Genomic DNA, 12,259 nt, shown 5'->3' on the forward strand with positions numbered 1-12,259 from the left:
ACTTAGAATGCTAACTCATGGGTCTGGTTTATATGGAGCCCTAAAAGACTCTCTCTCTCTATTATAGCTGACCAACTTCAGCCTCGTTCCTGTTCACTGGAGAACAGCTTACACTGGGCTCTGTGGTTTTCTGTGGGCCACTTTCCTCTGCTTTTCACAACAGGGTGGTGATGGTACCTTGAAGTCAGCTTTTACTTTCCTTTGTATAAAGGGAACAAATGAAGTTGAAAGACCCCCAGAGAAATGACAAGTCTAGAACTCCCTGAAATTGACTAATTTTTTTCCCTTAAATGCAGAGGATTGCCTGCAGATGAAGTACCCTGCTTACCAGTTATGTGCTCCATTTTGAAGAATTACTATTCTGTAGACCCGATTGTTTTTTAATTAGCAATGATAACTTTCAATTTTATTCAAATCTCCTTTTTTTTCATTCTAATCCAAAAGTATTATTGATACTTCTCTAGTATTTTCACTTCCCTAATACTTTGGTTAATATCAATAACAGTGGCAAAATGGCAATTTATAATCGTTACTATTTCTGGTCTAATATTTTATTGCCAGTTGATTTAAGGAACTTCCATTTTGATTGTATACATTTCTCTTCTAAAATCTCAGGTTATCTCTTAAACACTTTTGGATCAGATTACCTTTTATACCAAAAATAGTCCTTATAGTTAATTTCTGTTTACACAGAATTCAATCAGGAAGATTGAATAACCAGATTTTCCCCTAAAATGCTGTATAATAATTTATTGTTATGCTAATATTAAAGTTCTGCAAGTACGTTTTATGTAAAAAAATATGTGCGCAGCGTATGATTAGTGTTCTGTATAGAGTGTATTTTACTGATGTCTTCTACTTTTATAGTTTTTAATTATTTTTTTAGTTAATGTTTTTTAGTTTTCAGCATAGTCACTTGGCTAAATATCCCATTTCCTAGATATATGAAATATATAAAATATTTGGCTTTTAAAAAAAATATATTGAGTGAAGTTTCTAAAAAAAATTAATAAGTTTTCTTCTGGAAGGAAGAACTCTATTCCATAAAGTTCCAGGGAAAATAGTTACCCCAAATTCACACTGATGTTATCTTTTTTAAAATTAGTGCTTTAACATAAATCTTTATAGGTAATCTTTAAGGTGTACATGAGAAACTTGATCCAGTTTTTCAGATTTACTGTTTTTCTAACTACAAAACCAGTGGGTTTAACAATTATTTGACTATTTCAAGAAGTTTTAGCAATTTTCACCCGAGAATTGCATCACTATTCTGTTGCTTCCCATGGAGTGTTTCACAGATTTAAAGATGTGAAGCACTGAGATGTTAATATATTTATCTTGAGAATTTATATTTAAGATTAATTTAAGAATGTATGCCTAAATATTTTAAGCATATAATTTATATAACTTGTAATATAAATTTATATGCCATAAGTAAATAACTTTTAAGTGTGGATTTATTTGAATTTAATAGATATGAATATATTTTACATTATTGGGGCAAGAGTAAGGATTTCTAGATAGTTTAATTCTAAAATAATTTTTTTTTTTAATTTTATTTATTTATTTATTTATTTATTTTTGGCTGTGTTGGGTCTTCGTTTCTGTGCGAGGGCTTTCTCTAGTTGCGGCAAGCGGGGGCCACTCTTCATCGCGGTGCGCGGGCCTCTCACTATCACGGCCTCTCTTGTTGCGGAGCACAGGCTCCAGACGCGCAGGCTCAGTAGTTGTGGCTCACGGGCCTAGTTTCTCCACGGCATGTGGGACCCTCCCAGACCGGGGCTCGAACCCGTGTCCCCTGCACCGGCAGGCAGACTCTCAACCACTGCGCCACTAGGGAAGCCCTAATTATTTTTTCAGTAGTTCTAAAAGTTAGTTCATACAACAGAAGAGCTATTTCACAATGTATAAGACACGTTTTGTCGTTTAAAAAGAATATCCAGAGTAACTATAGAAAGAACTACCAGGCAATCTTTTAGATGAGCTTCAATATTACTTACGGTGGAAGAATAGTGTTTGGGAAAATATTTCAGAAAACAAACCTTGTTTATACTGTCAAGGGGGAAAAGCTTATTATTCATAAAAGTATGATAATCTTTACTCAATAATGTGTTACTCTGTACTGTAGAGAGAATATGTAGCATGTATTCTCTGAATTTTTGCAAATAATACCTTTTTAATTTTTATGCAGGAGTACTTTTTTTTTTTTTAGTGTGAGAAATGGAACTCATTCGAAATAATGCAGTGTTTGTTTTAAAATGCTGCTGTCCTTGGTAAAACACACTCTCAACCTTCCAGTGTTTAGAACAGAGCAGGTGGCTCTTATTCTTCTTCCAGATTTCCCCATTCATAAGGTTTCTTTAACTTGCTTGTGTGTTGCCACCTGGCCCCTTTTCTGGGCCCCCTGGTTGCTCAGGCAAAGGCAAAACCTTTCATTCATTTCCCTTGGCAGAGTTGAGGTAGACTGGATTTTCAAAACAACTTTACCTAATACATGTAGAAAACAGAAAGGAAATTTAGAGGATGTTGAAGCATTTTTTTGAAAAAAGTTTACAGAATATTGCTTTTTGATCCTGGGTCCTGGCATTTGAGATATTTACCTTGTAACTCTAATGGCACCTACCCAGCTTTCCTACTTTTCTGATGCCCTGATGGCCATCGTATGGTAATGCCATTGGCCACCACTACCAGGGAGTTGTCTTCTTGGCCCCGCTACCAGTAAAATCAGGAGTGCCTAGTCCCATCTTTTTGGACTCGTAGTTTCCATTTCCAGTCTCAGATATAGGCCTTTTACCCAGATAACTGAAAAATGATTTCTCAGTTCGAGGGAGATCTTTTCCTTCTGTACAAGTGGATGCAACCACCCTTATAGTCCACCAGGATAACCATAGTAGATAAAATTTCATAACCCTTATGTAAATAATAAATGTTATTAAAGGGCCACTGTAGGGATGTGAAGAGGGTAAACAACAAGGCGATAACTGTTAAAAGAAGTCCGTGGTCTAGTTGGGAGTTTAAGTGAAGAAATTCATAATCAGGTTCTCAGGACATCTAATCCGATTCATCATTCATTGCTTGAACAGCATCCATGACAAGTGGTCAATAGAAAGCTTGAATATTACTCAAGTAATGCCTCCCAGCTGTAGGTTAGTGACATAAGCAGTAGGTACTTTGAAACATGGTGCCCGAGGCAACCTGGGAAGGCTCCATGGAGGAGATGCCTGAGCTGGGTCTTGAAGGATGGAAAGTCGCAAGACTGAAGGTCTGTGAACTGGAGTGGTGATGGTAGGATCAGATGAGATGAGATTTTATTTTTTTAAAATTATTTTATTTATTTATTTATTTATGGCTGTGTTGGGTCTTCGTTGCTGCACGCGGACTTTCTCTAGTTGCTGTGAGCGGGGGCTACTCTTCGTTGCGGTGCGCGGGCTTCTCATTGCAGTGGCTTCTCTCATTCTGGAGCACGGGCTGTAGACGCGCGGGCTTCAGTATTTGTGGCATGTGGGCTCAGTAGTTGTGGCTCACGGGCTCTAGAGCACAGGCTCAGTAGTTGTGGCACACGAGCTTAGTTGCTCTGCAGCATGTGGGATCTTCCCGGACCAGGGATTGAACCTGTGTCCCCTGCATTGGCAGGCGGATTCTCAACCACTGCGCCACCAGGGAAGCCCGAGATGAGATCTTGAAAGAGAAGAAAAAGAAAAGGCATTTAAGTTCTAAATTAGAAGGAAATTTCCATTGGCTGTTCCTCAACTTTGAATAAAGTAGATGTTTCTGTCCAGCTTACTTGTAATTAAAAATCATGCATAATTTGTTACCTATCAGTCTTTTTCATTTATAGGAAAATTAATGAAAGTTATTCCCTTTTAGCTATATCATAGTGGGTTTGGTGGGGAAAAATTAGGCAATGTGAGAGTTTGCATGTGTTTAAAAATTTCTGATAACAAGTTTGAGAGTGGCATGTAAAAATATTTTCCTCAAAATCTGTCAGTAAGGTGATTCAGCAGACAAAGTGATTATTTGCCCACTACATAGTGAAATTTTGCATTTAGGGGTTCATGAAAATGAAGGGTGCTTTAGGAAAACTTTATCTTATTTGTATCGATATTTTGGGGTGCCAGAATAAGAAAAGTGTTTAATGAATGAGAGGAATTACAGCTACTAAAAGATAATTCAAAGAGGAAAACATTTTTACATTCTAGTACTTCATTAATAATTGCAATTTTGGTTTTTAATACTTTGAAGAAAATTTTGTTTCATTTCTTTCACTATAAAACACATAGATATAGAGATTTAACTTTGGTATTTCAGGTTGTGTCTAAATAAGGCCTCCAAATCAACTGTGTTAACCACAACCAAATTAAACATAGATAGTCTCTCTGATTGAGGTAGATGACCCAGAATTACAATTTCTAACTCACCCATACTTTATTTCTCTCCAAGAATTGTCATCCTTTAGGATTCATTTGAAGCTATTGAAAAATATCTTTTGCTAGGTGGGCAATTTACTTTTAGTTCAGTGAAATTTTATGTGAATTTCTATAGTGTTTGCCAAAACAAATTATACCCAGAACATGCTTAACCATATATTCTGGAGGCAGCTTTCATTTGAAATTAGGTTCATCTTCTGAAACTATTAGAAATTTAATGGATTTTTTGTGCCTGAAGATCTTGACCTTGCATTGGCTACACTTAATCTAGTTTTACCCACAATGTTTAGAATCTAAAGGAACAGAAAATGCAATTAAACAACTATTGAAAATTTTTCTTTTAATAATGGAGAATAAGTGAAAGGGGAAATCTGGAGTTTAACAATAAAGGATGTACTTGGAATTTCAAGCTACTGTGAGCAGTAGCCAACCAAGTGAATAAAAGGGAATAGTTAGTAACTGAGTAACATTATTGGCATGTATCAGTTAGAAGCCTATCTTTTTTTAGTTCTCTTCCCCATTGTGTCTTTCTTTCCTTAAATCTTTATTTATCCATACCTTCCTTCCTTTCTCTGTTGAATGGCCATAACAAGACCCCTTCTCCTGTCCTTCATCCCTCCCTAACCCTGACCACCCAGACAATCCAAGGGGACAGAATAACTGTGATGAAGTTAGGGATCAGACTACTTAAGTGACACGACAGTCATGATTTAGAGAGATGGTAGCAGAGCCTCCTCTTTGGATCTTTTCTTCCCTCTGGGGGAAGAAAATGAGGAAGGATCAATCAGCCCTAGGGAGAATTTTGAAGTGAGTGAACATTCTGGAGGCAGCTTCCATTAGAAATTAGGTTCATCTTCTGAAAGTATTAGAAACTTAATGGGTCCTTGTACTTGAAGATTTTGACCTTGAAGTGTCCCCTTTCTTTTCAGAGATCCTCTCCTTCCTCTGGATGCCCGTTCCCTGCATTCTCTCTGACTTAGTGCAATATCTTCCAAATCGGTTCTCATGTCTTTTCCTCACCTTTCAAAACTCCCATTCTCTCTATCTGACTGATTTCAGCTACATTTAGAAAAGTAGGTTTATTAAGCTAATTTACTGAGATGTGGATGACAGCCTTTCTAGTTGAGTTTTGTTTTGTTTTGTTTTAATTGCTAACACAAATGACTCTCTGGATGGAATTTTAGTAACTATTGCTGTGGTGGGAGGGGGTGGAAATAAGAGGGTATTTTTTAGCAGAAGACCTCTGATACACTTTACATTATGCTGTCTATCACTGCAATGTGTTGTGAACCTTCCACAATGGATGATCAATATTTGTTTGCATATTTGTATTCCCTACTAGACTGAGCTCCTGGAGGGAAGAATATATTTCTTATTCATACTTGTATCTGAAATGTCTAGCACAGTGTTGGGCATGTAGCAGAGGCCCTGTAATACTGCTGAATGAATGAATGTAATTTGTGGATTTCTCATCTTTGCTTTTTGCCTCTGGACTGCTGCTGAGCAGTCTGTACTGATGGCCCTTTCATTTTCATCCCCTTGTGCAGGCAGCTGTTCTGTCTTAAGCTGGGCACAGTCCAGACCCTTACCTACTTTGGCCTCAGGCCCATAAAATTGTATTTTCTTGGAGATGGTTATGACTTGTAGGCTTTGATGCCTCTGGCCCAACTTGCACATACCCTCTGAAAACCGTCTCGTCACACCTCTCCCCAGCTCTACAAAGACTGGATTGTTTGTCTTTAAGAATTGGGTGGAGGGGGCTTCCCTGGTGGCACAGTGGTTAAGAGTCTGCCTGCTAATGCAGGGGACACGTGTTCAAGCCCTGGTCTGGGAAGATCCCACATGCCGCGGAGCAACTAAGCCCGTGCGCCACAACTACTGAGCCTGCGCTCTAGAGCCTGCGAGCCACAACTACTGAGCCCACACGCCACAACTACTGAAGCCCATGCTCCTAGAGCTCGTGCTCCGCAACAAGAGAAGCCACTGCAATGAGAAGCCCGTGCACTGCAATGAAGAGTAGCCCCCACTCGCCACAACTAGAGAAAGCCCGCGCGCAACAATGAAGACCCAATGCAGCCAAAAATAAAATAAATAAATTTTTTTAAAAAAAGAAAGAATTGGGTGGCGGGAATTCCCTGCAGTCCAGTGGTTAGAACTCCATGCTTCCACTGCAGGGGCGCTGGGTTTGATCCCTGGTCAGGGAACTAAGATCCCGCAAGCCACGTGGCGTGGCCAAAACAAAAAAGGGGGAATTGGGTGGAATCGTGATAGTTGGGCCTTCTCCAAACCACTAAATTACCCTTTGTGATGGTTAATTTTATGTGTCCACTTGACTGGGCCACGGGGTGCCCAGATAATTGGTCAAACATTATTCTGGGTGTTTCTCTGAAGGTGTTTTTGGATGAGAGTAACATTTATATTGGTAGACTAAGTCAAACAGATTGCCTTCCCTAATGTGGGTGGGCCTTGTCCAATCAGCTGAAGGCCTGAATAGAACAAAAAGGCTGGCCTCATCCCAAGTAATAGAATTCTTACTGCCTGACTGCCTTCAAACTGGGACATTGGCTTTTCTTCTACTGTTGGACTCGAAACATTGGCTCTTCCTATGTCTTGAGCCTGTCGGCCTTCAGATGGGAGCTACCCCATCGGCTCACCTGGTTCTCAGGCCTTTAGACTCATACTGGAACTAAACCATCGACCCTCCTGGGTCTCCAGCTTGCTGACTCACCCTGCAGATTTGGGGCTTGTCTCCATAATCATGTGAGTCAATTCCTTATAATAAATGTCCTTCTCTATACACAGCCCTTTGGTTCTGTTTTTTGGGAGAACCCTGAATATTTCCCCCTGTTTATGTATGTTAATTTTTCATAGTTTGTGGTTCATGCAGTGTGGTTGTCTGGGTGATGACCACCAGCTCACAACTGTTACAGATTTACTCTGGATGTTAATTTCTGGGACCCCCCCCTGAAATCATAATATGTAGGTGGTCATCCACTCCTACTCCACAGCCTCCGTATATAACCTGAAAATGGAAATTCAGCCAGGTAGCCAGATAATGGCCCAACAACAGAACGGACTACATTTTCACATTAGGTTGACAGTGGATGGAATATGTATGTTGTGAATTCTGTGAATGTTGGGGACCGAGAATTGATTCCGGTAAGATGGCAAGCCATTTTGGAGCTGAGACTATCACAGTGTTTGATGATGCTTCCTAGTGAAGGACTCTGTCAGTGTGATTGATACTCTACCTCAATACTTAGGTCCGATAGTTGGGCAGACACCTGCCGTTTCTGAATATTGCCTTTCTACTATTCATGATGAAGAACTATTTGTTCATTTTCTAACACTCATATCAGTGGCCTATCCCTCTGAGCCATGGAGCCAGAATACTCGTCATATTTTGGGCGGAAAGGGTTGTAAAAGCAACACCAGTTGCTTCATTTCTAAGTTTAAATTTTATGTATAAAATATGTATATTAAATTTTTAGGGTAGTGTGATTTAATGTAAATGAAAAATAAATGAATTTTAGTTAGGTAAAGCAAATGACTCTGGCTGTTTTGTATTATTGGTGGTATGAATATTCTGGGAAATATGTAAAGGAAATGAGATTTACATCCTGTAATCTTTCCTAATCACCTCTTTTGCAAATGTAAGATTTATGCCTTTACTTTGGATTGAGATACAGGTTGTCCTTATCTGTCTATATGTGCTCGTCGTCACTTATGATGTACTTCCTGTGTATGTTTGTACTCTCATAGAGCTGAAAATTTAGAGTTGAAATCATTCCCAAGTGACTTCTCGAAAACCATTCTTTTTGAGCATAAAGTAGGAAAAAAATGCAGTATTAAGATTCCTCATATTAATACTGAGGAGGCCAACTTGAGCTTCAGCTGCAAGTTACTGAAGCTGCTTTTTCCACCATCCAGTGTTCTTGTGGCTCCTTTGGCCTGGAGTCCACTCATTTCTTCCTTCGTGATTTAAATTCCTTCCTTCCTACTATCGTGACTGAAATAGATTTCCCTGGACACATTCCATGAAGGAATTGCAAATGCGTATTTGAAAAATATATTGGTTTGTTCTGGAGTTGAGTTCAGCAAATGTATACATTTATGCTGTTTGTGAACATGTATACATACATGCCTCGAGGTCACATTAGATCTTTCCGTGGCTCCCCTTTCTGTATGATTGCATCTTCATTTCAGGTCCCCTTCTTTATTGTTTTATTTTTAAATTTTATTTTTTATTTAAAAAAATTTTTATTGAAGTATAGTTGATTTACAATGCTGTTAGTTTCTGGTGTACAGTTCATATATATATATATATATATATTCTTTTTCATATTCTTGTCCATCATGGTTTGTTACAGAATATTGGATATAGTTCCCTGTGCTATGTAGTAGGTCCTTGTTGGTTATCTATTTTATATATAGTAGTGTGTATCTGCTAATCCCAAACTCCTAATTTATCCCTCCCTGCCTCTTCCCCTTTGGTAACCATAAATTTGTTTCCTATGTCTGTGAGTCTGTTTCTGTTTCGTAAATAAGTTCATTTGTATCATATTTTAGATTCCACGTATAAGTGATATCATGTGATACTTGTTTTTCTCTTTCTGACTTACTTCACTCAGTATGACAATCTCTAGGTCCATGCAAACGGAATTATTTCATTCTTTTTTTTATGGCTGAGTAGTATTCCATTGTGTATATATATATATATATATATATATATATATATATATATATATATACCACATTCATCTATCGATGGACATTTAGGTTGCTTCCATGTTTTGGCTATTGTAAATAGTGCTGCTATGAACATTGGAGTGCATGTATCTTTTTGAATTAGAGTTTTCTCCAGATATATGTCCAGGAGTGGGATTGTAGGATCATATGGTAGCTCTATTTTTAGTTTTTTAAGGAACCTCCATACTATTCTCCATAGTGGCTGTACTGATTTAACATTCCCATCAGGTCCCTTTCTGTTGTTTCAATATTATAATTAAACTGTTGTGGATATAATGGAAATAGTAAGTGGCTGTCAGGAAGTTAACTTGGAGGGTGGGAGATGGAATTCCTTTCCTTGTACCCATCTGTTAGCTTTTAGTTCTAGAATTTGAAGGGGGATAGAACAATTGAAATAAAGTTACATGTAGAGTTCAGGTTTGTTAAATTTTCATGGGTCATTCTTTCTGAATGTCTTCTGCATAAGGGTTGTAAATTGGAAAGTTGAAACAGAAACTGCTAAACCAAAGTGAAAATATTCCCCGTCCAGTTGATTTCTTCAATAGCAGGCCTCTAAATTGAAGATTAAGAGAATGTTCTTAGGGGAAAAAAAGGTATGTCAGTAAAGTTGTTGTACATTTGGCCAGTTTTACTTTAACTTTTTGCTACGAAAGGAAAATGGGAAAAAGTCAGTTTATGCATGGGTTGAATGCCAGAGAAAACAATAATATTTAGAGGACTTAGTAAAGGGACATGAAGTATTAAATTAATATACTGAACAGTAAGATACAAACCCACCACACAGAAATTATAATTTGCCAAGTTTTGCAGTCTGTTTTTGCTCCATAATGATAAGTATTACTAAAGTGAACCACAATTTCCAGGCTTTTGGCCAATAATGAATTTGTGAGAACAGTATTAGAGAATCTTCTGCAGGTGATGTGTGAATTTTTTTTTAAAGGGTGATAGGTAAGTTGCTTTTAATATGTTATTTATTTACTAATTTATTTATTTATTTATGGCTGCATTGGGTTTTTGTTGCTGCGCGCGAGCTTTCTCTAGTTGCGGCGAGCAGGGGCTACTCTTTGTTGCGGTGCGTGGGCTTCTCATTATGGTGGCTTCTCTTGTTGCGGAACACGGGCTCTAGGTGGGTGGGCTTCAGTAGTTGTGGCTTGTGGGCTCTAGATTGCAGGCTCCGTAGTCGTGGTGCATCGGGCTTAGTTGCTCCATGGCATGTGGAATCTTCCTGGACCAGAGCTCAAACCCATGTCCCCTGCATTGACAGGTGGATTCTTAACCACTGTGCCACCAGGGAAGTCTGATGTGTGAAATTTTTGAATAGAGGTAATGAATGCAAGTAGTTTATTTTATCCTCTGGGAGAAATAAGGAGCAATATATACATCTTGAGTCATTTCTCAACAGTTTGGCACAATTAAGCTTTGCCTTGAAGAAATGAAAAACTTTTCACTCTGTATAAAAGAAGAAAAAAAGGTGTATAAAATAGTCTATCGTAAAGCAAAAGCTAGAGGAGGCAAATTTTATTTTTTTTATTTATTTAGTTTTCCTTTTTTCTTTTTTTGGTTGCACCGCGTGGCTTGCAGGGGTCTTAGTTCCCTGAACAGTGATTGAACCTGGGCCCCCAGCAGTGGAAGTGAGGAGTCCTAACAACTGGACCACCAGGGAATTTCCAAGAAGAGGCAAATTCTAAATGCAAATGTGTAGAAAGAATGATGAACAATACAGGCAAATGGTTTGCGAAAATCAATTTTATTACTCCCCACTATGTATGCTTCTCCTGCTAATACTGGTTTCTTTGTGGCTCCATCAGAACATCTGACATTTTGCTTGTGTGTCCCCTCCTAGGATGTTGTGTCCTTGCCTTCTTTTTATTCAAATTCTACTTGTTAATCAAACTTGAAAAAAAAGATTTTTTTTTGCCAGGTTAATATTCATCCCCATGCTGGCTCCAGTCAGGATGGGCTCGTAAGGCTTTCCCTTCCGTTTCCCCCCACTTTACCCCCAGGATTAAGAACAGTAGGCTTATGTACACAAGGGTAATTTAGAGGGCTGGGCCACATCTGAGCCGCAGATGTGTCTGTCTTGCTGGAAAATGAACATGCGGGCCTTGAGGAGGGCTGCCACAGAGCTCCTGGCTGTGGACCTAGGCAGGCCTTGGCTTAGGCAGTGACTCGGGTGATCTGTGAGCCTTGACCTGGCCCCCCTTTGCCGATGAGGTCCAGTGCTCACTCCAGAGAGGCTGGAGGCCTTTCAGTGGTGACTCAACTCTCCAAGCAGTCTCTCCAGCCCCAGGGACCTCTCTCCCAGGGCCCCCAGCACCCCTCCTTTTCACCTTCCTCTGTTAAGGAATCTATCTCCCAGGGCAAGGTCATCTGGCTCTTCATTTGTTCTTCATAAATCTGTCCATCATTGCAGAAACTTTATGCTGTGAGCCCTTTGGGACTTGACTTTTGATACTCAGAGGTTAGTTTGGGGACTGTAGAGCTTTTCAGAATCCTTCTATGATTAGTTTCCAAAGCCTGTTTTGAAATCCAAAAGCTAATAATTGACTGACTTGTGAATTATCAGCACCTTTTTTTTTTTTTTTTTTTTTTTTTTACTATATTTTACTTCCTCTGAGCTGCTGGGACTAGGGTAGGGCCATGTATACAATAAATGGTGGTAGGGAACTAAAAAAACAATTCACTACACTACCTACTGCTCATTCGTTCATTTATCCATTTATTCAACAAATGTTTAGCACCAGAGGGCAGACAGCAGAAGCAAGAAGAACTACAGTCCTGCAGCCTGTGGAACAAAAACCACATTCACAGAAAGATAGACAAGATGAAAAGGCAGAGGAATACGATAAAACCCCAGAAAAACAACTAAATGAAGTGGAGATAGGCAACCTTCCAGAAAAAGAATTCAGAATAATGATAGTGAAGATGATCCAGGACCTCGGAATAAGAATGGAGGCAAAGATCGAGAAGATGCAAGAAATGTTTAACAAAGACCTAGAAGAATTAAAGAACAAACAAACAGAGATGAACAATACAATAACTGAAATGAAAAATGCACTAGAAAGAATCAATAGCAGAATAAC

At 38.8% G+C, this 12,259-nt stretch overlaps 1 protein-coding gene across 7 annotated transcripts in view; it reads left to right on the plus strand.

Moving 5' to 3' along the window:
- LOC309645087 (bMERB domain-containing protein 1) overlaps window positions 1–12,259 on the plus strand; it is a 199,257-nt gene that overhangs the window by 8,045 nt on the left and 178,953 nt on the right. The window contains exon 4 of one of the 7 annotated variants that reach the window (XM_082429687.1): window positions 68–10,748. The exons of the other annotated variants lie outside the window; for them this stretch is intronic. Coding sequence (XP_082285813.1) covers window positions 68–247 — 180 coding nt within the window. The 3' untranslated portion in view covers window positions 248–10,748. Of the gene's footprint in view, window positions 1–67; window positions 10,749–12,259 lie in introns of those variants that run through there. 7 annotated transcript variants of the gene reach the window in all.

The sequence above is a fragment of the Balaenoptera physalus genome, assembly GCF_965194825.1.
Source record: "Balaenoptera physalus genome assembly, chromosome: 16".
Taxonomy (NCBI): Eukaryota; Metazoa; Chordata; class Mammalia; order Artiodactyla; family Balaenopteridae; genus Balaenoptera; species Balaenoptera physalus.